The following is a 24,867-nucleotide window of genomic DNA, read 5'->3' as shown; positions in this document are numbered from 1 at the left end:
CTACTACCTTGTTTACTACCTTGTTCACCATTGTTCACTACAAGTCTTGTAATCCTACAAACTTTGTAACTAGGACTAGTTCAAGCTTTGTAACTGTTAACTTGTAACTGTTGAGATCTTGTATTCACTACTACTACTGTAAGTGTTTATCCTACTTTCAATAAGAAGTATTTTCAGTTCTATGTTCATTACTTTACTTGTTGCTACCACCACCTTGGACGGATTACCGCCATACCGGATGGTTCTAAATTGCTTTCATTTATTTTGAACTATTGTTCTTATTTACTTTGAATTATTTTGATATATACTGCTTGGTTGGTTCTACCGCCTTATTATTGTTCTTACATTCAAGTTACTTACTTTCAAGCTATTTTCTTTCAAGTTCTTTACATTCTAAATATTATATATATATATATATATATATATAATATATTTAGAATCTAATTAGATCTAGACTATTCTATCTTTGCATTCAATAATTTACTTGCTACAAAAATTTAAAAATTAGATAGAATACATGCCTAAAATTGAACTTTAATTCAAATTCAATTTAATTCTAAATTGAATTTAGACTTTTTAATTTTTACACCTAATAATTCACTTGACACACAAATTTAAAAATTAGATGAGACATGTCGCGCAAAATTAGACTTCAATTTAAAATTTAATTAGATTTTCTCTTAACTTTGGCTATCAATATATATATATATATATATATGACTTATAAACTTGAATTGTTTTTAGTTATACAAAAAAAAAAAAAAAAAAAAAACTCATAAATATAAAATCATTCAAAAATTATATTTTTTATGGTTTACTTATATTGAACTCCTTGTTTTTTACACTAAATTAACTCATTTGACAACAAAAAACAAAAAAAAAAAAAAAAAAAAAAAAAAAAAAAAAAAAACCTTAGATTAAATGGGACACATGGTACAAAATTAAATTCTAATTGAAATCTAATTTTTACATTGAATTAACTCACTTGGCAAAAAAAATTAAAAACTTAGATTAGATGGGACACATGGCGTAAAATTAGGCTCTAATTTAATTCCAATTTGGAGAGAGTTTCAACTTGTGGCGTTCGTTCTTGATGATAACTCTTTATTATCAGACTAAGACTCCAATCAGTTTTTGATATTGACAGTAATTGAACCACAGATCTCTTATACAACCATCAGAGACTTTACCAGTTGAGCTAACTGGAACTCACATTCCAATTTGAAATCTAATTGGATTTTCTCTCAGTTTTACCTATTATTATATATATAGATAACGTGCATTATAATATGAGTTTTTTTTTTTTCCTCCTTTTTAATTATTCATTAAGTCTTTACGATTATTATGCTTTTTATAAATAACATGTTATGTGGCATAATTGGCTCACGTGTATCACTTAAACAAATTGAAATTGGAAGTTTAGAATGTTTTGGGATGTTTAAAATATAAATTATACAACATCAAATTATCAAGAGTAAATTACTAAATGTCAAATAATACAAATTATTTAGTCTTAAGTCTTAACATTAATAAACTTCACACGATAAGAAAATTTATAATAAGTCATTACTCACACAATAGTAATTAATAAAATAATCTTTTACTAATTGCTATTATAAAGCCAAGTGATATAAATTAATGAAATTGATATAGTGATTTAAAAAAAAAAATCTTAATAAAAGGGATTAGATTGGTTAATTTATTAAAAGTTTCAAATTTGAGTTTTTTTTTTTATTTTTTTATAAATAAATGAATGGAAATGTTAACAAGCACCGTTTAGTGCTTGTTAAAATTTCTCTTTTTGAGTTTTACTTAAAAAAAAGAAAAAAAAAATTGTCAAAAACATTGCTAAAAAATTATCAAAAATTGTCCAAAAATCTGAAAAGCTGTCAAAAACTATTAGATTGGTCAATCACGAAGCTTCTAGCAAGTTGCACTCCCACCTACAACCCACGTGCATTGACTCCTAATATCACACTTCAAAGCCTTTTATCATTTTCAAGAATCAAGAGTCATCTCCACTCCCACCAACTATTATGTATTGATGCCGTTTGGATTCAACCACTCCCACCTACTATTATGCATTGATGCCGTTTGGATTCTACTATTATGTATTGATGCCGTTTGGATTCAACCACTTCCACCTACTATTATGTATTGATGCCGTTTGGATTCAATGTTTATGTTTTGCATTTGCGTTTTTTGGCTTTTTTTTTTTTTCACGCGTTTCAAGGAGTAATGCGGCTACTGTTCATGAACGGTAGCCGCAAAGGTTGACTTTTCCACTGTGAACAGTGCATTCATGCACTGTTTACGGATCCACAAATTCCACTTTTCAACAACTTTTTCATTAAAAATAGGTCACACGACACTAATCACACATTTAAAAATTATTTTGTTACAATGTTTTCAATTTCAGTTTTCAGTTCTTATCTCTTTGGAACTTGAGATTGGATTTTTTTTTCTTTCTTCTTCTTCGTCATCGACTCATCGCCTTCTTCTCCTTCTCTAGTCTTTTTTTTTTTTTTTTTTTTTTTTTTTAACAAATCATTTGGTGCACACACATTTTCTCTCTCTTGTATACTGACATCTTTTTGGGGGGGATAAATGCGCCCTCGCCAGAACTATCAACTGAGCTAGTTTTCGTCCTACTTGTGAAAGTTCACACTGCACTTATTAATAAATAATTTAAAAAAAAATTTTAATGGACCGTTTAGTTGGAGGAGTAGAAAAGTAAAAAGATAAAATAGAAAATGAGAAGATAAAAAAAATAATAATTTTTCATATGATTTTGAGTGAAAAAGTGAAAAGATAAAAAATGTAATTCGTATAAATTTATTTTTATGTCCCTGCTAGATTAAAAAAAAAAAAGAACAAATTATAAAATAAAATAATTAAGAAAAAAAAAAGAATGGATTAACCAAAAAAAAAAAACAAAACATATGAAAAAAAAAACTAATGAACACGACAAAAAAAAAAAAAAAAAAAACCAATGAAGGAAATTAAATATTAAAAAAAAATGTAGCAATTGAATAGAAAATGACAAAACTAAAAAAACAAAACAAAGAAGAAACCAAGCAAGACCCAGTTTGCTTGTCAAAAAGAAGCAAAACCCAGTTAACATTGAGCAACAGCACAGCTACACATAGGTGCTTTAGTCCATAACATGGAAAACAGTCTAGTCATGTCGAGTTAATCAGGTTGCGGTCTAAACGGGCTGGGTTAAAATACGGGCCATTTTAAACGAGTTGAAAACATGTTGAGTCAATCAAATTGCAAGTTAGACGAGTTCGGGATGACTTGTATTTTCACATGAAAAAAAAAAAATTAAAAAAAATGTCAAATTTTTAGAATGAATGAATCAAATCAATCAAAGAAACGAATTGTACATAATGCCCTTTTTTCCCCCCCGCTAAGTGGGCCCCTACTATTATTAGACTATTTGTGTTATTAGTATACATGTAAAAAGAAAAAAAACATAAAACCTTCCATATCTTTCCAATTCTGATAGTTTTGTGCATAACTAAAATTCTTTACACTCATAATAACAAAATCTTCCATGTTAATAACTCACAAGCATAATGCTTATAATTACAAATTTACAACTTGAGAGAGAGATAGATTTTAAGGAGCACAAAATGTATATATTAAGTTTACACACTTTTAATTCAAAGTTCACTAATGATATGGACTTTTGAACTTTTTCTTTTATTTTAGTTTTGTATTGTGCTAGTTAGACTTAGTGTTAGTAACTTAGTGTAGACATGTAATTGTAAATGATTTTGCGTTTTGTATTTTTTTCCTCTACTACTTAGTATTTAACTTAGTGTTAGATGGTTAATAGTGTAGACATGTAGTTGTAAATGCTTTTGCCTTTTGTTTTTTTTTTTCCTCTACTATTTGGTATTTAACTTTGTCTTAGACGTCCCCCTCAAAAAAAAAAAAAAAAAAAAAAAAAAAAAAACTTTGTGTTAGACGTTTAATAGTGCAGAGTATAGTTGTAGATGCTTTTGCCTTTGTATTTATTTCCAATTAATTAATACTTTTTAATAAATGGGGGCATGGCCACTGCCACCAGTGGCTGCTAAATGGCTTAATAGTGTTTGTGCAATACTTTATGCATTTATGATTATACACCTAGCACATTGGTATGTAGTCTAAATATTTTTAGAAAAAAAAAAATTAAATGGGTCAATGGGTTGGTCAGGTTGCCCTACAAGAAACGGGCAGGCCACAGGTTGGCCCGTTTTTAAATAAGAAAAAATGGGCGAGTTCGAGTCGAGTTAGCAACTTTTGGTCCTTTTTCCATGTCTGTCCATTTTTGTTCTCTCTAGTTTTTCCCCAATTTGGAGAGAGAAAATTTTGGTGGGCTCGAGGAGAAAACAATCAGGCCCCACTAGTTTTTTTTCCTCCCCTCCCTTGAACCAAACACTCACAAAAAATGTTCTCTCCCATTTTCTCTCTCTCTCTCTCTCTCTCTCTCTCTTTTTTTGAGAAACAGGTCCATGCCTGAAAATTATTATTAAGAAATAGAACAATCCGCTAAAACAAAAGTGTCTACATCTGACGGAATATATTCCATCCAAACTAACAAAGAAAAAGAAAGCCTAGCTCTTTGGCCTAAAGCATGTGCAACAACATTGCCTTACCTAACGGTGTGAGAGAAATAAAAAATCCGAAATGAGTTTACATGAAATAAAGTGTCCCTAATTAAATGACCATAAGATGAGGAAAACAACTCGCCCTTTTGAAGAGCTTTGATACAAGTCTCCAACTCTCTCTTTTTTTTTTTTTTTTTTTTTTCATCCTCCCAAAATCCACCCAACCAAACATACCTTAATACTAGGTAATATATAAAAAAAATTATCAAAAATTTAGTTATTTCTTTCTCATAAAAAATATTTTACCTTTGCAAATATTTTACCTCAAAACAAACAAAGCATTAGTGACTTAGTTTATCATTAGAGCATTGCAAAACAAAATTTCTTCAAAATATGCATACTCAAATACTCTATCTATCTCAAATAACAATATCTCTCTCAAAGCGTTAGTGACTTAGTGTAGCACAAAAATTTTAGATGGATGATTACACTGCACAATATTGTGAGTGTCTATTATATGTTCAAAACGCTAAAAAATAGGCATGATTTAGATTAAGCCTCCATGATAATGTTAGTGTGAAAAGAGCAATACCACACCACTACACACCCTTAGTGTAATGGTCACTTTACAAGTATAAGTACCACTATATTAGGATTTGAGAATCTCCGATAAATCACCTTCAATTTAGTTTCTATAGCGGCATAATAAAAGCCAATTAATTGCTCACCACAATCTTCATAACAAAGAAAGCCGACTCAAGTAATTTTTTTATTTTTATAGACTTGATTAGTATAAGTTTTTGTAGAGTGGAAGGCAAGAGTTAGGATTTTTTTTTTTTTTTTTTTTGAGTAAAAGCAAGAAACAGGATTTAAGTCTTTAAAAGAGAACTTCATGCAAATATACACTTAGATTATACTAAATTATGATTTCTATCTATATAAATAAAAAATAAAAAAAAAAAAAAAAAAAAAAACCAACAACAACAACAACAACAACGACTACTACTACTATAATAAAAGCCAATTAATTGCTCACCACAATCTTCATAACAAAGAAAGCCAACTCAAGTAAATTGGTTCTCAAAAAAAAAAAAAAAACCTCAAGTAATTTTTTTTTATAGACCTGATTAGTATAAGTTTTTGTAGAGTGGAAGGCAAGAATTGAATTTTTTTTTTTTTTTTGGAGAAAAAGCAAGAAACGGGATTTAAGTCTTCAAAAGAGAACTTTATACATATATATACACTTAGATTATACTAAATTATGATTTCTATCTAAAAAAAAAAAAAAAAAAAAAAAAACAACAACAACAACAACAACAACTACTACTACTACTACTACTACTACTATAAGGTTGTTACCCCCATCGACGCCGTGAGATCTACAACATCAATCACAGCAATCCAATGAAAAGTAAAATGGTTGCTAATCTAAGAATACATTGTTGTCATTCAGCAAAAAAAAAAATAATAATAATAAAGAATGCTTTGTTGTCCATTAGAAATTGAAAGTAACCTAAACAACTATCATCCAAAGCAGAGAAAAATTGTTGATGAATGATGTCATAAAACTAAGTGCCGAATTGGACAACCCATAAATAGAGATCTACAATTATTGTCCATAAATCCAAGCACCCATGGCCCACCAAGACCCTCCAAATAGGGGAGGCAATTTTTCCCCGCCCCGCTTAACCCGCCCCTCCCAGTTTCGCCCCGCGCAAGTTTTTCCCATCCCACAAAGTTGGTGAGGTGAGGATGGGGTAAGATTTTAGTCCCGCATCATGGGGTGGGGCGAGGATGGGTTTAGACTTTTTAGACTCACCCCGCCCCACGTTGCTAAGGGTTATAATTATAAAATTTTCATACCCTAAAACTCTACTATTTAAACAAACATATTAATATTAGCTTATTTTATTTTACCCAATGTGATTTTTTGCCTTTATTTTGTCATGTGCTATACTATGAGTTTTTTTTTTTTTTTTTTAAATGATTGTCTTGTTAAACGTATGGATATATTACTCAATTTTTTCTAAAATTAATTTGATTTTATGGGATAAATTTAATTGTAATTTCAAGTATATTTTTATTAATGAAATAGGTTTCATTAAAAAATTTGTACTAGTTGTAAGGTAAATTAACAAAAAATAGAGTTTTACAAGGTGAGGTGGGACTTCGCAGGGCCCCAAGGGGTAAGGATAGGGTAAGAAAATTTTCCTCGTCCTGTGGGGTGGAGATGGGGAAAGACAAAATCTTGCGGGCAGGGCGAAGACCCCATCCTTCAGACCTGCCCCGCCCCATTGCCATCCCTACCTCCAAAAACCCAACAACCCATCCACAACAAATAACCCAAACACCACCTAGAAGACAAACCATATGTTCCTTTTTGTACCAAACATATAACAAAAGGTAACATATATACACACACAATATTACTGTGAAATGTCGCATATCTCCATAAAGGAAATCATAATAGAGAAAGTCACCAATTATAGATCTACATTATAGGTAGATAGAAAAACAAAGATTCCATAATATAAGTTAACAACACTACATAGGATAGGAGATGCATATTCGGTAACAATACTATAATAGACTAAACCCAATGGGTTGATCATCAAAAAAAAAAAAACCCAATGGGCTCCTCATTTAACAATTTTAGGGCCTCTCGTTCAAAAAATAGGGATCTTTGTCTTTGAAAATATTTGTCGATTATATCTAGTGATTAATTAATAGTTTTGAACCCAAAGGGAGACAGAACCGATAAAATAATCCTCTAATTTATTTAACAATTTGATAAATAAAAATATACAATATTATGGACAGACAAATGCCATCTCCATTGAAGTAATTAACAGCTTGGGAGATACAAAAAATGTTCAAAACATCTTAGACCTTTGCAACATGAGGTGATGGGTGTTTGCCAGCAACACTTAAGTCCATAACCAGATTGTTTGGACCAAAATGAACCGAATGGACCAAAGTGAATCAAAATAGATCGAAGAGGACCAATGATTACATTAATATTATATTCCTAAAAGTCTAGGGAAACACTCTTAATGTACATTTTGCCATAAATAATACAGAAGTCAAGCAGTGATTGAATTAATTAGTACCAATGGGTAAGGAATGGAATTCAATCTTGACAAATTTATAAGTTATATCAAAATGTGCGGTAAGATAGACTCATTCCTATATTCCCGCACGCACGTGAAAGTGCACTAACATCCCCACAAAAATTACATCACTTTCCATCATATGTGTAGCAAAAATTATATAGACCAAAGAAATTAAAGTCCGGACACCATTATTGACTGATTTTCAAGGATTTGGTTATTTTCATCTACTTCGCTGTACTACAATTTGATCTCTCTCTCTCTCTCTTCATTGAGATGTTTCTCGTGGACAGCTGTATCTTGGCTAGATTGCTAGAACTATCAATTGAACTAGTTTTCGTACATTTTTTTTTCGAAAAGTTCAATTGATCTAAAAGCAACTTGGACATATTGTTTACACCAAGTGAAAGTAGGTAAATTGAACAGAAGTTTCGAGCAGACCAAGAAGCAGACTTCACTGTCAAAACAGATGACAAATTCACCAATGCCCTACACTCCCTTTCCAGTAAACGTCTTCAAAGAATCAACTTGAAAACATAATTACCTCTAGATATCATGTACACAAGTAATGCTAGAGGCTTTTTTCACAACTTACTTTGCAAGTTGCTGAGGTGAGTATTACAAAATCATTTTTACATGGCTCCCCACAGACTGACATCATGTTTATTGTGCACCATTCACAACATACCACCTCAGTAGTTTTGAAAATTTTTGGGTCACTAAGCATATTAATTAAGAAATTCAAAACATGATAGCCACAATAACCATAACCTTCAATACAACACAAAAATTTGATGGTACATTGGGACTGCATAACATAGATTCTTCAATTATACTCCTGTTTAGTTGTATGGTTACACTGATGCTCTTGCAAATGTATACATCTGAAGCTAAACTAATTACACAAGTTGCAAGGCCACTTCACGTTTGATGTCGAACACTTTGATAAGGGCATCCTCAGCAACCTAGTTAAAATCGAAATTATTATATCACTTCTATAGCCAATATCATTAAAAATTCAGCATGGCATATAATGGCTGGGAGTTACCCTAGCTTATGACAAAGGATTGCCATGGTAAAAAAAAACATTCTTCTACTGTAATAAAATTACCTTATCTGGAGCAGAGGCACCAGATGTCACACCAATTGTTATGGGACCCTCTGGTAGAAAGTTTTCTTTCTCAACCGACTCCCCATGCTATTGCAAAGTCACATTGAAACAATTCAAAGACAAGTATTTAGAGAAAAGGAGGGGGGGAGAGAAAGAAAATGGGAAACATTGGAACTCTATGCATTCATACTCACATTCAGCTTATATGCAATTTTGTTGCCAGGACCTATTCTCTTCTCACTGTCAATCCAGTATGAGGGGATTCCACGTTCTTCTGCAATCTCTTGTAGGTGCGAGGTGTTGCTTGAGTTCCACCCACCAATCACCAACATTAGATCTAACTTTTGCTCTACCAGCTTGTACATTGCATCTTGGCGCTCCTAACAGTGAAACAAATTACTAAATTAGTTGAAGTCCACCTGAAAAATCAGAAAGCCTGGGACATAAACATATTGGGTGGCAGCTGTCTCAAGGCAGATTAGCTTTTGGCTAAAATGCAAGTTGGTTATGCTACACAAGGGCATATGAGTGGGTAGATGAAGGGCTGCTAATGGGTGTTAGGAGAACATCTTCTCTCTTCCTTTATTGTATTTTAGTACAGCCAACAAGAAGGATAAGGTGAAGATTGTGATCATACGAAGAAAGATTACATATTCTTAAAATTGTTGAACACAACATTTTAATATAATTTTAATGGAAAAGCAATACCATGCACCAAGAAAGGAGAAAATTACTTGAGTAGCATCACAAATGGTATTGAAGCTTAAGAAGTGCTCATTAACATTTTCCACTCCATACTTGCGCATCATTGTCCTTTCTACTAATTTACCTGTCAAATGATTTTTTTCCTCTTTTTGGGTAAGTGAAAACTACATAAAAATATCACATGTAACAACTTCTTGTAAAAATAGAAACTGAAGTAGTTTAAGTGCATAACTAACCAATCTCTTCTGTTTCTCCCTTGAGCATTGTTGTCTGATTTGCAATGCCAAGCTTTACCAGGTCACTATCTGGATCAAACTCCTTTGAAACTGCATATTTAAATTCTGCAGGCAAGCCAATGATTATCACTAAAACCTTGCATTATACCAAAAGTAGTTGACATTAAAGCTCAAATCAGAAACAAAAATCTTTACCTTTAGAAATTCCTCTTTGGTTGAGCTAGATCCATTAAGTTCACCCCCAAGAATGTAGTCACACACATACATTGCCTGCATTCATTAAAAAGTTCATAGTAAAAGCATATTTCTTGAACAAAAATGTACGTACAGTTCTACACCAAAAACAATGAAATATAATAAAACAGAGTAAAATTATTATCTGCATCTTGGACAAACCTCTGTCATATTCTTGACAATAATATACTTCCCAGCAAAAGATGCAGTTGCTACTGTTTCCTCATGAGCATATTTACCATGAATGATTGAGGTGTAATCTCCTTTCTTGTACTTCTCAACAGTATTCCAGACCTCCACACAAATTTATTAAGTATCATCTGAATATAAAAAGGAATACTTTTTTTTTTTTTTTTAAATGCATGACAAAACAGAGGCCAATATCTGCAAAAGGTACCTTAGACACCCATGGGCAAGTTGTATCAACAATTTGTACATTTTTGTCACTCAAAGTCAACATCTCATCCACTGCAGCTCTAAAAGCAGTCAAAATAACAACATCACCCTTATCAACAACTTCAAATTGCTTCTTCCCTTCCTCAAGGGGAATATTCTGCACTTCCATCTCCTCCAAACGCTGTGATAAAGATTTAAAATTTCATTAGCAAAATTAGTTAAAACCAAATATAGAACAAATACCATATAAACCAATGAGGAACTTCTTCGCAACATATTACACAATATCCAAACTTAAGGAAATTCCCTGAAGTGCCTAGAGAAAGGACTATTTTCTTAAAAAGGTCTCTTATTATGCAGTCGGTAAAGTAGTAAACTCATGACTAACATAATTATCAGCTATAAATAAAACATCAGTAGTTTCAAAAGGCATATAACCACAGTTGACTACTTCCATTTTTCTCAAAATTCAGCACCAGAAAACAGAAAAAGAAACCAAAACTGGGCAAGTTCCTTTCAAATTCAAGCGTATGAAGGCCAAGTATAAGATTGAAAGACCTTATTAACAGTCGGGTTGTGAATAATCTCATTGGTGACCCAAATCCTCTCATCCGGAAACTGTTTCCTCGCCTCATAAGCAATCTGAACAGCCTGCTCAACAGCCCAGCAAAAGCCATACGCTTCCACCAATTTCACAGTAACATTTCCCCATTTATACTCATATCCATTCTCCTTCAAAGTCTTTATGATATCACCTGAAATTTCCCACGCAAAAATATTAGCACAGGAACTAGAGATGTTTTTTTCTGAGACTGATCCTGGTGTGCCAAATTATGCTGGATTTGGGGCTCTAATGCTCACAACTTGCAGAAGTTGTCTATCATATTCACAGGTCAAATTTCTTTACTTGATAGAGGTTTGCTGTATATGTTTCAAAACTTGTAATTATATACCTGAATTTTTATCAAGGTTCATAATAGTGTTATAGTTGGTCATACTAATCAGGCTATGATTACAATTTACATATTGATGCCTGCCATAATAATCAGGAATCTCACTTTTATTATATCTTTAGTAATAAACCAAAGTTGGAATGTTTTTCTACTCTAGTCTAATCTAAATGTATATGTGTGTGAAGCTCACTCTTAGAAACTTGAATCCCTGCCTTTACTCTCGACACCCCCACAAGCACTTATACTTGTAGGGGATATAAATTTATAAATTGTAATTCCTGGTCTATCTCTCATCATCTATTTATGGGTAACTTTTTTTTTTTTTTTTCTTGAACTATTTTTGGGTAACTGAAAGTGTTCATATTGACAAATTACTGTAATCTACAAAAGGGTAATTAAAACAATAACTCTAGGCAGAAGCAGATATCTAGTTCTTGAGCCAGAACTAAGATGAGAAGTGGCCTTTAGTGAACAACAACTGGGAAAAAACTTAAGATTGTGCAAAGCTTGAAACATGCCCTAACATCCTCAAAAAAGGTGTGTGATTACATACCTACTATATTTCAGCATGCATGTGAAATATGCCCTAACATCCTCAAAAAAATTAGAGGACCATCACTTTCCATCATATGGTAAGTGGAGCAAATTATATTACCCAAGAACTATAAGTCAAGAATTTCAACAACTCTGTTGTACTAGAATTATGATTTTTCTCCTGTGTGTGTGTTAAGATGTTTCTCATTGACAGCTTGTGTAATTGTCTTTAGAACTATCAACTGAGCCATTTTGCTCTTCTTTATGAAACTTCTAATTCCATTCTTTTTTTCATCTCCTAATACAACAATGACGTAGCTCAATTATTAATTCCCAATTGATAATCTTCATCGAATCATACAAAGTAATTAACTACTTGGTAAACAAATTATTTAACCAATTGCAGATAGAAAAAAATATTGTTAAGCATTGAAAAGAAAAAGAACAAAAAGGACTAAGAAAATAGTGCATTCACTGATGTACCGATGATAACTACTCTTGAGTACAATCACAGCAGAATTTACTGCCAAAACTGATAACAAATTCGTAAATGCCTCCTTTCCATGATATCTTTGAAGAAAAAAACTAACGGCTAGATATTATATTCCATGTTCATTTTCAAAACCGAAGGCTGTCAGATCAGTAAACTTAAGTTTAGAATACCAATTTAGAACCTCATTCTCTCTCCCTTATGTGTGTGTTTGTGGCTTAGTAATATTATTCAGTCTCACTTGTAGAGAAATCAAGATTCAAATCTCCCACCTAACTTCTTGTAAAAATGAAAAATTAAAAAAAAAAAAGAACCTTAAGAAATCAATATAAGATAATTGATCCCAATCACAGACTTATTAAGTAGTGTCCCAAGATACCTTCCTCCAAATCAATGGCAGCTCTATGAATTTTATTTTAGGGTGGTCAATAAGAAATTTAAATTATACAAAATCTAATAAAGCGATAACTTGAATATTTGCTACAATTGTGAGTCAAGTCACTAAAGAGAGCAAAATTGTTGTGATTGCAAAGCCAAAAAAAGTATAACTGTCATCACTATCAAAGAGAACTCACAACCACAATATTTTTCATAGTACCATTTTTTAAGGAAAAATGAAATTAGAGATTATTTTATTGAATATGTTGAATGATCTACAAATTTAAATGATTAGCGATTTTTTATCTTTTTGTTTTATAATAGGCTTTTTGTTGAACAATTTGTTCACTTGTTGATTGGTATTGTCTTGTTTTTGTTTGGTTTATGTTTGTTGTTATTTGGGCTAATATTTATTGTTGTTATCTAAGATTTTTTTTAAAAAAAATAATAAAAGGGATTAAGGATTATGTTTGGGGGGCAGAATTAATTTTGGAGTAATGCTACGTCCATAATATTTTTACAATAAATTTTATGCAAAAAATTGTTATTGATGGGTAAAAAAATAATATCGGTATTTGAGTCAAATTAGAATTAGCAACAGCTTATTACATTGACTTTGTTGTGAAATTATTATTAAAATGTTGTGAATATAACATTACTCTTATTTTTGTTGAACCCAAATTTTTGTAATTCTCAAGTCAGGGTATTCAATATTTTTATTAGATTGGTCACAATAGGTTAGTTTAGCATATAATATTTTTTTAACAAGTGTATATATACATTTTTTTGCAAGTCAGGGTGGTCCTGTGACCACCCTAGCTTGCATGTGGAGTCGTCAGTGCTCCAAACCAAAATGAATTTATCATCATAAACTACGTCTACAATATTTTTACAACAAATCACAGGTGGCTAATTGTTATTGGTTCAAATTTGAAACTAACACTAAGATTACTTTTTTGCCTTAACAATAATAACCAATAACAACCTGCCACTTAGGATTTGTTGTAAAAATATTGTAGACATATCATTTCTCTAAATTATTAGAAAGTTTATTTTATTTATTTTATATTTTTAAGTAGCAGTAAAGATTTAAAAGCTAGGATAATTAGGGATGTAGAAAAAGTAACAAGTACACAGCATATCGTACCAGCAATATGTGAACTAACGGACGAAACAGAGGAGCATTGACCCCCCTCAGGACTCTGCCCCCGCCAAAACATAGCATAACAAATGAAGCCTCTCAACTTCTACTCTCTCGGTAAGTTGGGTCAAGAGGTGGATAGACTTGGAGCTTACATCCATTCCTCATCTGATTCTGCAACTGTTGAACCATCTTTGCCAATGTTGGACCAGGATATAAAACATCCACATTCCAAATGGCAGTCAACCAACGTAGTTCTTCAGGGGGCATAAAAAAAAAATCACAACACTCGATGATCAAACGTTGAAGCCTTGGCATTTCACCTTTCCCCATAGAGCAATGTACAACTTGCATTTTTGCCATTTTAAAGACTTCAAGTTGACAAAAACTTCTTTCATCACAATCGAGGGTGATCTGATGATGGCCATCTCCTACTACTTTGAGTATTCGAAGGTTTGTAAGGCTACCCAACACTCTCATCACGCCACCACCAAATAAGTTTGCGCCTACAAATATGGTTATCTTTGTGAGTGTCAAGTGGAATGAAGTTGGACTTGAAAGCAACATAAGTTCATAAATCTTCAAAGTTTGTAAATGCCGCAAGGGATGGAGGCTTGACAAAAGTCCTGACTCCGTCCATCTTATAGAATGCAATTCTAATTTTCGTACATTAGGAAATCTGGCCTTGGCAAAGAGACTCTCAATGTCTTCATTTATAGCTATACCAGTAAGGACTTGAAGATTCGGTAAAGTCACTGTATTGTCAGTTCTCGGTAGAGATGTTGGCCCATCCAAGTACAAATGTCTTAATTTTTGTAACTTCCATATCCCTTTAGGCAAGCATTTTATTTTATAATTTGTCCTTTCAGAATTTCTCAGGTCCAACGTCTCTAGATTACAAAGGCTGCATATGGAATCTGGAATGACATGAAGCTCTCCAGATTGAATGCTCAAGTACCTTAAAAGGATCAGGTTTTCAATTTTGTTGGGGATCAAACAACAAATGCCCATATTACTAAGCTCTACCACCCGAACCAATTTGTTAGTTTCACATAGCCATTTCAAGTAGTTGCTTTTATCAAGAGGACTCTCGAGCTTGACAATCTCCTCAAAGCCTATGAAAGAACGACTATTTGAAGGCTCACAAGGGTTGGAAGAAATGTCTGGATGGTTGGCACTGTGGATGGAAATTCTACGGGATTTGCTCATGGGTGAAAGGTTAACATTTGAACGAACCTCAAGAAACTTCTCTTCAGCACTCACCAATATACAGAGGTGTCGTAGAAGATCATGGATACGACATGTTTTGACTCCTCCATCAAGCCTCTTCGTTGCTATTTGAATCAAGCTTTGATCAATGAGTTCCTCCAAGTAGTCCTCAGCAACATCCTCCATATTTCTACTCCCAGTTTGCTGTATGAATCCCTCAGCTATCCAAAGTCGGATTAGTTGCATCACTGGTATCTCAAAGTCTTTTGGGTAGATACCAAAATATAGAAAGCACGGTTTCAAGTGTTGGGATAGGTGGTTGTAGCTTAAAGCCAATATGTCTCTGCAAAATGATTTATTCTGATCCAGATACCAATTGACATGGCCAATCAATTTCAACCATGTTCGATGTGTTTTCTCCTTATTTGCCAAAAAACCTCCCAATACCACAATTGCAAGTGGTAAACCATGGCAACTTTTTACAATTTGTCTCCCTAGAGTTTCAAGTTCCGGAGGACATGTATCTCCCCGAAACACCTTCTTAGAGAAGAGCTCCCAACTTTTATCTTGGTCAAGTAATTGGAGTTCATAAGGGGGAATATAAATACTATTATTATGACTACTTGCATGTAATGCTACTTCTTTTATTCTGCTAGTAATCAATATTCTACTTCCATTCAAGTTTTTAGGAAAGGCAGTACTTACCTCATTCCATACTTCAGTTTTCCAGATGTCGTCCATGACAAGTAGGTACCTCTTGTCTTTCAAGTAATGGAACAACGCACTTTTCAATTCATCGTCATTCAAATCTTGCAATCCTTCACCATTCTTCCTGTAAATACCTCGCACGAAACCCGACAAGGAATTTCTCAGTGTATGGTCTTGTATGTGTTCCAAGAACTCAAACAATGCCTTTCTGAATTCTTCATCATTCATTTCCACGGTACCTTTCAAGTCTTCAACTAGTGTCCCTTTCAGTTTATCCTTGTTTAAGTTATACTTAGTTTCCAAACCATGGAGTAATTCGTCTTTCAATTCGACTTTCAACATAAATTTTTTCAGTTTTGGCATTGGTGTCACATTCTTCAAAATTTCAAGCAACAGGTCTTTGATTCTATATTCTTGAGAGACATAAACCCACCCTTGGACATCAAAGTAGTTCTTGACATTATTATTGTTGTAGATCTTCCTAGCAAGAGTTGTCTTACCCAGACCCCCCATGCCAATGATTGAAACAACGTTATGTTGCAAATTCCCTTCAATAAGCTGCTTCACCAATGCCTCTGTGTCATGACCAAAGCCCACCACATGATCTTCCTCTACATATCTCCTGCGCCTGTGCAGTATCTCCTCGGCTTCTGCATCTCCTCCAGATGATTCAGCTATTTCTATGCCATACTTGCTCCTATTGTTGTAAGTTTCCTTGATCAAGTTCTTGATGCTCTCTATCTTGTGTGCTACCTCATGAAGTGCGATTGCTTTGTCAAAGAAATGGATTACCTTCCTTGGCTTGCTTCTTTTCCTGTGCTTGGTCATTGTTATGATGAATGTATCAATAACATCCTCAGCCTCATAGGCTACGTCCCTGATTTGGTTGACCAACTCCTTCACCAAGCCACTGTCATGCCGCTTCCCTTCAGTATTTTGGAGGAAGACGTTGACCAGAGACAGCTCGTTCTTAAGTAATTTGACTTGATCCTCTACTCCAGCTAGCAAGTTTGATTCTTGGGAAAGCAACTGAGTCAGGTTCTGCAACAGGAAAGTCACAACAGCGTCTGCCATATCTGCTTATTTCGTTTCTTTGTGAGTAAAACACTAGAACTTGTACAAGAATTACAGATTTTTTTTTCTTTCTTTGGGGGATAATCCGGAAGGGTGAAGGAAAGTGTTTTATTCATGTTGACTCAATGTCATGTGGACTTCGAAGTTGGAAATGAAGGGTTGGTGTGAAGATGAAAATTCTTGGCAGGAACATTTTGTGGTGCAAATTCATTATGTCCTGTCACCTGTGGGACCAATTTGCTTATGATAGACACGCAATTTGCTATGATTTTGTTTCACAATGGTTGAAAGTTGAAACTAATTGCAGACCCGCGCTAAAAGTAAAGGCACGCTATGAGAATGAAGGAGACACTGAGGTTTCTTATTAACTCTTGATTACATTGATATACAATGCCGACAGATTACCAACTAAAAACTAACAACACTAACCTCCTAACTAACTAATCAAATGAGAAGCTCTACCTTCACAATATTTTCACTACAATTTTAAGATAATAAGTTGCTATTGATTCTAATTTAAACACGCCATTGAATTTATTTTTTTGTTCACTAGTAATAGTTAATAATAACTTGCGGCTTAAGATTTGTTGTTAAAGTGTGGTGAAAATGTTTGGACATAGTATTTTTCCTAATCAAATTGGTACACGTGGTAAACCAACTAACTGTCTATACTCTATCGTTTCTCTCCAAAAAAAAAAAAAAAAAAAAAAAAAACTCTTGACTATACTCCATACAAAAAATGACACGGTGGAGATCAAAGACTAAATGTAACGACTTGTAGCACAGCTCCAGTTCTTGTGAGAAGATGATGAATGACATGTCGTAAATACCCAGTTGGCTACACGACTTGTAGTTTTTTTTGCTTTCCTTGAAGGTATTGTAGGACTGCCAACGAGGAGGATAAGGAAAAAGACATGTCACTATGTTAGTGTGTTTTTCCTTTCTAGTATTTTCCCTTCATTCTAATTTCCTTCACTTGTCCATTTGGAAATCCAGATCATTGCTTGCTTGTGATCTATAATAATCACTAAACACCCAAATGACACAGATGGTACAAGTTATTGTAGATGGAAAAGGCCTTAGTGGCCTTGACCTGAAGGTGATGACTAAAAATAACAGCTGTACTAATAAAATATAGGATTTTCTTTGACTGCTTATTTTTGTTAGTGTTGGAACTAATCATGGTTTTTTCCCAGACTGATCCCGGGGTGCCGATTGTTTATGCTGGATTTGGTTCTCTAATGTTCACAACTTGCATCAGTTTTCTTTTCTATCTCATTCACAGGTAAAACTGTTTTTTTTACTTGATAGAGGTTGGCTGTACCTGTATATCTGAATTATGAGTTTTCAAAAAAAAACAAACAAACATATACCTGAATTATGATCAATATTCACAATAATGTTATATTTGGTCATACTGAGTAACCGATCTTGCTGTTCTCACTAAAGATAATTTACGTTCTAGCACACCTATTATAACAATCATGACCTTTGCTTTTACATTAAAAAAATGACATCTTTAATAATTTTCAAAGTTGTATACTGAGGTTTGGACTTAAGAGTGGTTATAAAAATTAATAAAGCGTATTTCCAGCATCGGTATTTTTACACTGTGAGGGTGCACAGATGTGTTATATTGCTCATTTTCTTTTCACTTAATAATTTCATTTTGGTTTGATATTGCCATTGTTGAAACCATGATTCCAATTTAATACATACTCATCTGTTCCACTATTTTCTTTCTTGAACATTGAAAGGAATTGGGCCTTACAAGATGGAACTATGGTTATCGTTGGAGGAAAAACTAATCGAGCCAAGCCTGAATTTCCAGAGGAGATGGACTGCTTGCTTGATTGGGTTCCAGAAATAGTTGAATCATCTCGTTCCCAGGAACCTGATAAAGTAGTGGCTAGTTTATGAGGCATTTAGATGGAAAGAAAGAACACTTGTAGTGGGATGATAGATGCAATTTTAAACTTTGGAGTAAAGCAGAGAGGTGGCTTGAATACAATCTGACGTCCAGCTCTCAAATTAAGGGCACCGCTCCATCCCATTTGAACAAAACTTTGGCACAGAAGGTGAATTTGTCTTTCCAAATGTACAGTTACAGGCCTTTTTCAGCTCATATTGCAGATTCCACAGCCAGGTTTTGAGACACAAGTTTCGCAGTCTTTTTCTGCTGAATTGCTTATCCTCCAATTATTTCACTTACCATACAAGATGTAAATTTCAGACTGAAAAAAATTTCATAAATACAATATCATTCTTTACTGCCTCTAGGTCTACATTCCATTATTTTTTGTGATTGAAGGGATGTTGTTTGATAATTCAGACTCTAAAGATTGAGAGTTTATCACTGCCCTATTTTTATTAAAACTTTTGTCTTTGATTTCCTAGATGGTTGATAAATTTCTTTCCTCATTTTAAGTACTCATGATATTGGAGTCAAACATATATTTTCTAGTATTTGATAATTTGTATTTTCCAATTGGAGTTGTGACGAGCTTGTACTTGAGTAGTACTGGGTGCAAACTAGCCAAAGTTTGATAATTGCAGAGAAGTTGTGGACTAAATATAGACGTGTACAATATTGTATGATCTAGTCAAGCCCGAAGTATGTTGTATTATCCTTATTCAGGTTCTTTCTACTAAGAATCCTGATGTTACTAGTATTAAAAAACCTAATCCATTTTTGTAGTGCAAGTAATAAGTCCATTAAACTGAATCATGGTAATTCCATGTATTTCTCTTGAATTTTTAATTCCTTTTTTATATTTTTTCCATTTACTTTAACAATTAAAAATCAAGTATTTAGTGTCAACCAAATTTATGAAATTAACTTGACCAATCCATCTCTCATCATCCATTTTTGGGTAACTGAAGCGTTCATATTGATTAACTGTAATCTGCAAATCCACACAAAAGGATAATGAAAAATAATAACTTTAGGCAGAAGTAGATTTCTAGTTCTAGAGCAAGAACTGAGATGAGAAGTGGCCCTAGTAAATGATGACCAGGAAAAACTCAGGATTGTGCAAAGCTTGAGAAGTTAACTATGAAGTCATCAATAAAGGTCTATAATTACATACCTATTATATCTCAGCATGCTTGTGAAACATGCCCTAACATCCTCAGGAAAAAAAAAAAATAGAGGACCATCACTTTCCATCATACATGTGGGGCAAATTATACAGAGCGAAAAACTAAAAGCCAGGAATTTCAACAACTTTGTTGTACTAGGATTATACATTTTCTCGTGTGTGTGTGTATTAAGATGTTTCTCATGGACATATCAAGTGAGCTAGCTTTTTGCACTTCTTTATGAAAGTTCTAATTCCATTCTTTTTCTTCTCCTAATACAACAATGACGGAGCTCAATTATCAAATCTCGTTTGATAATTTTTTTGGAATCATACTATGTAATTAACTACTTGGTTCATAAATTATTTAATCAAGAGCAGATAGAAAAAGCCTTGTGAGTTACAATTGAACGTTTTCATGCTTGGTTCACTCATTCTGAAATGAGTGATATACACCATAACATAAAGAAAAAAGATTGTTAAGCATTGGAAAAAAAAAGGACTAACAAAATAGTGCAATAATAGACATCCATAAAAAGAGCATTATGGCAGAGTAACTGACTGACTCCAATAAGTAATTAATAATAACTAGTTTTGAGTACAATCACAAGCAGAATTCACTATCAAAACAAATGTCTAATTCATTGATGCATTGCGTTCCCTTTCCAAGATATCTTTGAAGAATCATCTTAAAGACAAAACTAACATCTAGATATTATGTTTAATGTTTGTGTTTGTCCAAGCTTTTTATGATTAAAGCAACATTACTTGAATTATATATATAAAAAAAGAGGTTCAGTGCCCATTATTTCTGAACCAATGCCTGTCACTCGGATTCAAGTTTCCTTTCCTACTCGTAAAAAAAAAAAAAAAAAAAAAAAAAAAGAGATGGAAGTCTATTCGAGGAAAAAAAAAATATTAAGAAATTAATATAACATAATTGAAGTCAAACACAGACTACTTAAGCTTTTCAATTATTTAGCAGTGTCCCAATTCCAAGATTATACCTTCCTCCAGACCAAAACAGATTTATCACCACAGATCCATAAACAAAAAACAAAAAAAAAAACAGTAAAGGCTTAAGTTAACAGCTAGCATAATCATGGAAGAGATGAGTTCAGAGGTGGAGAGACTTGGAGCTTACATCCATCCCTCGTCTGCAACTGTGGAAGCATCTCTACCAATTTTGAATTGGGATCTAAAACTTCCACATCCCTCAAGGCAGTCAAGCAACATATTTCCTCCACGTGAATCATATCAAACCTGCAATGCTCCAAGACCAAACGTTGAAGCCTTGGCATTGCACCTTTCTCCATAGTCCATACCATATCAGTTACTTCTGTTATTTTGAAGACTTCGAGTTGACAAAAACTGCTTTCATCGCAACGGAGTGTGAACCCGTTACAATTAACTACTTTGAGTATTCGGAGGTTGGTAAGGGTACCCAACTCTTTCCATAGACATGGCATATAACCTAGCACATCCAGCAAGGTTATCTTTGTTAGGGTCGACTGGAGTGAACTTGGATTTGAAAGATGAATATGTTTACGAAGCTTCAAAGTCTGTAGATGACGCAAGGGGTGGATGCTTGACAACTTCAACATCAATGACCGTCGCTCATCTAACCCATAAAATTCTAATTTTCTAAGGTTAGGAAATCTGGCCTGGGCAAAGAGACTCTCAGTATTCTCGTAATCTAAAGATACACCAGTGAGGACATGAAGATTGGGTAAACCCGCTTCATTGTCAGTTCTAGGTAGATCTGTTGGCCCATCCAAGTATAAATGTCTTAATTTTTGTAACTTCCATATCCCCATGGGCAAGCATTTAATTTCAGAATTTCTCATGTCCAGCGTCTCAAGATTCCAAAGGTTGCATATGGAATCTGGAATGACCTTAGCAGAGGAAATGCTCAAGTACCTCAAATGAACCAGGTTTTCAATCTTTTTGGGGATTAAGCAACAAATGCGGCCCATATTTCTGAGCTCTACCACCCGAACCAACTTGTTACTTTCACATAGCCATTTCAGGTAGTAGCCTTTGTCAAGAAGATTGTTATGCCCGACAGCTCCCCGAAAGCCTAAAACAGAACGACTATTTGAAGGCAAACAAGGGTTGGAAGAAATGTATGGATGGTTGGCAAAGTGGATGGAAATTCTACGGAATTTGCTCATTTGTGAAAGGTTATCATTAAAACGAACCTCAAGAAACTTTTCTTCAGCACTTTCTGATATACAAAGGTCTCGTAAAAGATCATGGATACGACATGTTTTAACTCCTCCATCTAGACTTTTTGTTGCCACTTGAATCAAGCTTCGATTAATGAGTTCCTCCAAGTATTCTTCAGCAACGTCCCCCATATTTCTATTCCCAATTTGTCGAATGAATCCCTCGCTTATCCAAAGTCGGATTAGTTGCCTCACTGGTATCTAAAAGTCTTCTGGGAAGATACCACAGTATAGAAAACATGGTTTCAAGCATTGGGGTAATTGGTTGTAGCTTAGAGCCAATATGTCTATGCAACTTGATCTATCCTCAGTCAGATACGAATTGACATGGCCGATATATTTTGACCATATTCAATATGTTTTCTCCTTACTTGCCAAAAGACCTCCCAATACCACAATAGCAAGTGGCAAACCATGGCAACTTTTCACAAGTTGTCTACCTAGAGTTTCTAGTTCTGGATGACATGTACCTTCCCAAAATAACTTTTTAGAGAAGAGTTCCCAACTTTTATCTTCATCAAGAAGTGGGAGTTCATAAGGGGGAATAGGAGGAATACTATTATTAACTTTACTTGCATGTAATGATACTTCTTTTATTCGGGTAGTGATCAATATTCTACTCCTACTCGAGTTATTAGGAAAGACAGTACTTACCTCATTCCATACTTCATTATCCCAGATGTCATCCATAACAAGTAAGTATCTCTTGTCTTCCAAGTTTTCAAGCAGCTCACTTTTCAATTCATCCTCGGTCATATCTTCCAATTTTACTCCATTCTTCTTGTAAAAACCTTGCACGAAATTTGACAACGAATTTTTCAAATCATTATGGTCTGGTATGCCTTTCAAGAACTCAGACCATGCCTTTCTGAATTTTTCATCATTCATTTTTTTTGAAACGTTTTTTGAGACGTTTAAAGTCTTCAGTTAGTCTCCCTTTCAATTTATCATTATTCGAGCTATACTTATCTTCCAAACCACGAAGTAATCCCTCTTTCAATTCAGCTCTGAACATCACTCTTGGTAGCGGTGACAGTCCCTTCAAAATTTGAATCAACAGTTCCCTAATGCTATATTCTTGTGAGACATAAACCCAACAACGGAGATCAAAGTAATTCTTGACATCATTGTTGTTGTAGATCTTCCTAGCAAGAGTGGTTTTGCCTAAGCCGCCCATGCCAATGATTGAAACAACGTTAAGTTGCGAACTCCCTTCAATAAGTTGCTTCACCAATTCCTGTGTGTCATGATCAAAGCCCACCACATGATCTTTCTCAACATCTCTCCTGCGCCTGTGCAGTATCTCCGCCGCTTCGGCATCTCCTCCGGATGATTCAGCTATTTCTATGCCATACTTGTTCTTATTCTCGTAAATTTCCTTGATGACATTCTTGATTCTCTCTATCTTGTTTGCAACCTCGTGAAGTGCGCTTGCTCGGCCAAAGTAATGGATTGCCTTCCTCAGCTTGCTTCTTTTCCTGTATTTTGTCTCTGTATTGATGAATGTATCAATAACATCCTCAGCCTCATAGGCTACATCCCTAATTTGGCTGACTACCTCCTTCACCAACTTGTCGTGTCGTTTACCTTCACTATTTAGGAGGAAGAGTTTGATCAGAGACAGCTCGTTCTTGAGTAACCTGACTTGATCCTCCACTCCACCTAGTAATTCTGATTCTTGAATGAGCAACTGAGTCAGGTTCTCCAACAGGAAACTCACTACACTGTCTGCCATGTCTGCTTAGTTATTTTGTCAGAGGGAGAGTGATTGTTGGAAAGGGAAGGTCCTGAAGGATTAGGAAAGTTTTTCCCTATCAAAAATCTGAAGTCTCTTTGAATAGTAAAGACAAAAATGCTTAGCTGGAAAGTTTACGTAACTGTATCATTGCTTATGACTTTATCTGATGAGAGGTGTCGCAATATTTTTATAATAAATTATAAGTTGTTAGTTATTATTAGTTTAAATTTGAATCTAACACTAAAATTAATTTTTTGTCTCAATTATAACAATCAATAAAAATCTATCACTTAAAATCTGTTTTAAAAATATTGTGAAAATATTGTAAACATATTATTTATCTTTTCTTTTTATAAAGGGAAAGTTCGGATGAGGTTAAATTAAAGGCAAATATTAACGTCTTTTCCATTATGTGAATTTTGAACGGTTTCTTTTCTTTATAATTTATATATGAGTAATCAGTGTTTTTAAGACAATTATTAATAAACTATATTAGAAATATTTTAACATCACTTTCATAGAAAATATAAAATATAAAATATAAAAATTCTACTCTATTATTAATCTAAGTGTATATTTATATATGTGTGTGTGTAAAACTTCCACTTGGAGCTTAAACCCCAGCTTTTACCCTCTACACTCCACAAGCACCGATACTTGTAGAGTGACTGTCGCACCACCCTTTGAATGTTTGTTGACAATTCCCTTTATATATGAAGGCCATTCGATCAAACCAATATTTAAAATTTGGTTACTTCTCAAACTAAATTACAAAGATGGCCCTGCTTTCCTATCTTAATTATTGAATTTAAATGGGTAGACAAGTCAGAGGGTGAATATTCAATATTTGAGGTTTTTGGCCCAAGTTAAAATCTAAAGTAGCAATGATAAGCAAGTAGAAATTAATTTGACCCGTCTACCTAACTTTCCCTATTTTTGGG

At 33.7% G+C, this 24,867-nt stretch overlaps 2 protein-coding genes, 1 long non-coding RNA gene and 1 pseudogene across 5 annotated transcripts in view; 1 reads left to right on the top strand and 3 right to left on the bottom strand.

The window, feature by feature from the left end:
• Positions 1-14,006, bottom strand: part of LOC126704603 (4-hydroxy-3-methylbut-2-enyl diphosphate reductase, chloroplastic-like) — a 94,328-nt gene extending 80,322 nt beyond the window's left edge. The window contains exons 1-5 of one of the 3 annotated variants that reach the window (XM_050403634.1): positions 13,896-13,983; positions 10,952-11,148; positions 10,395-10,574; positions 10,160-10,291; positions 9,959-10,033 (exon numbers count right to left, since the gene is read on the bottom strand). In XM_050403634.1, coding sequence (XP_050259591.1) covers positions 9,959-10,033; positions 10,160-10,291; positions 10,395-10,574; positions 10,952-11,148; positions 13,896-13,968 — 657 coding nt within the window. In that variant the 5' untranslated portion in view covers positions 13,969-13,983. Of the gene's footprint in view, positions 1-9,958; positions 10,034-10,159; positions 10,292-10,394; positions 10,575-10,951; positions 11,149-13,895 lie in introns of all 3 variants that reach the window. The other 2 variants (XM_050403636.1, XM_050403635.1) reach the window with 2 other exon arrangements.
• On the bottom strand, positions 13,989-17,030 carry LOC126704599 (putative disease resistance RPP13-like protein 3). Its single transcript, XM_050403624.1, has one exon. It carries the CDS (start codon positions 16,878-16,880, stop codon positions 13,989-13,991), a length of 2,892 nt encoding a protein of 963 aa, XP_050259581.1. The 5' UTR covers positions 16,881-17,030.
• Positions 17,031-18,642: 1,612 nt separating this feature from the next.
• LOC126704605 (uncharacterized) lies at positions 18,643-19,314 on the top strand. Its single transcript, XR_007648232.1, has 2 exons — positions 18,643-18,958; positions 19,278-19,314. It is a non-coding gene; the product is annotated as an uncharacterized LOC126704605 (long non-coding RNA).
• A 1,592-nt stretch (positions 19,315-20,906) lies between these two features.
• On the bottom strand, positions 20,907-24,044 carry LOC126705060 (disease resistance protein RPP13-like; annotated as a pseudogene).
• Positions 24,045-24,867: the final 823 nt, after the last annotated feature.

Source organism: Quercus robur, chromosome 11, assembly GCF_932294415.1.
Source record: "Quercus robur chromosome 11, dhQueRobu3.1, whole genome shotgun sequence".
In the NCBI taxonomy this organism is placed as follows: domain Eukaryota; kingdom Viridiplantae; phylum Streptophyta; class Magnoliopsida; order Fagales; family Fagaceae; genus Quercus; species Quercus robur.
This window is presented reverse-complemented; position numbering and strand designations above follow the sequence as displayed.

What these genes read in the sequence shown, in the direction of transcription:
- LOC126704599 (XM_050403624.1), bottom strand. Translation starts at nt 16,880, where the DNA reads ATGGCAGACGCTGTTGTGACTTTCCTGTTGCAGAACCTGACTCAGTTG.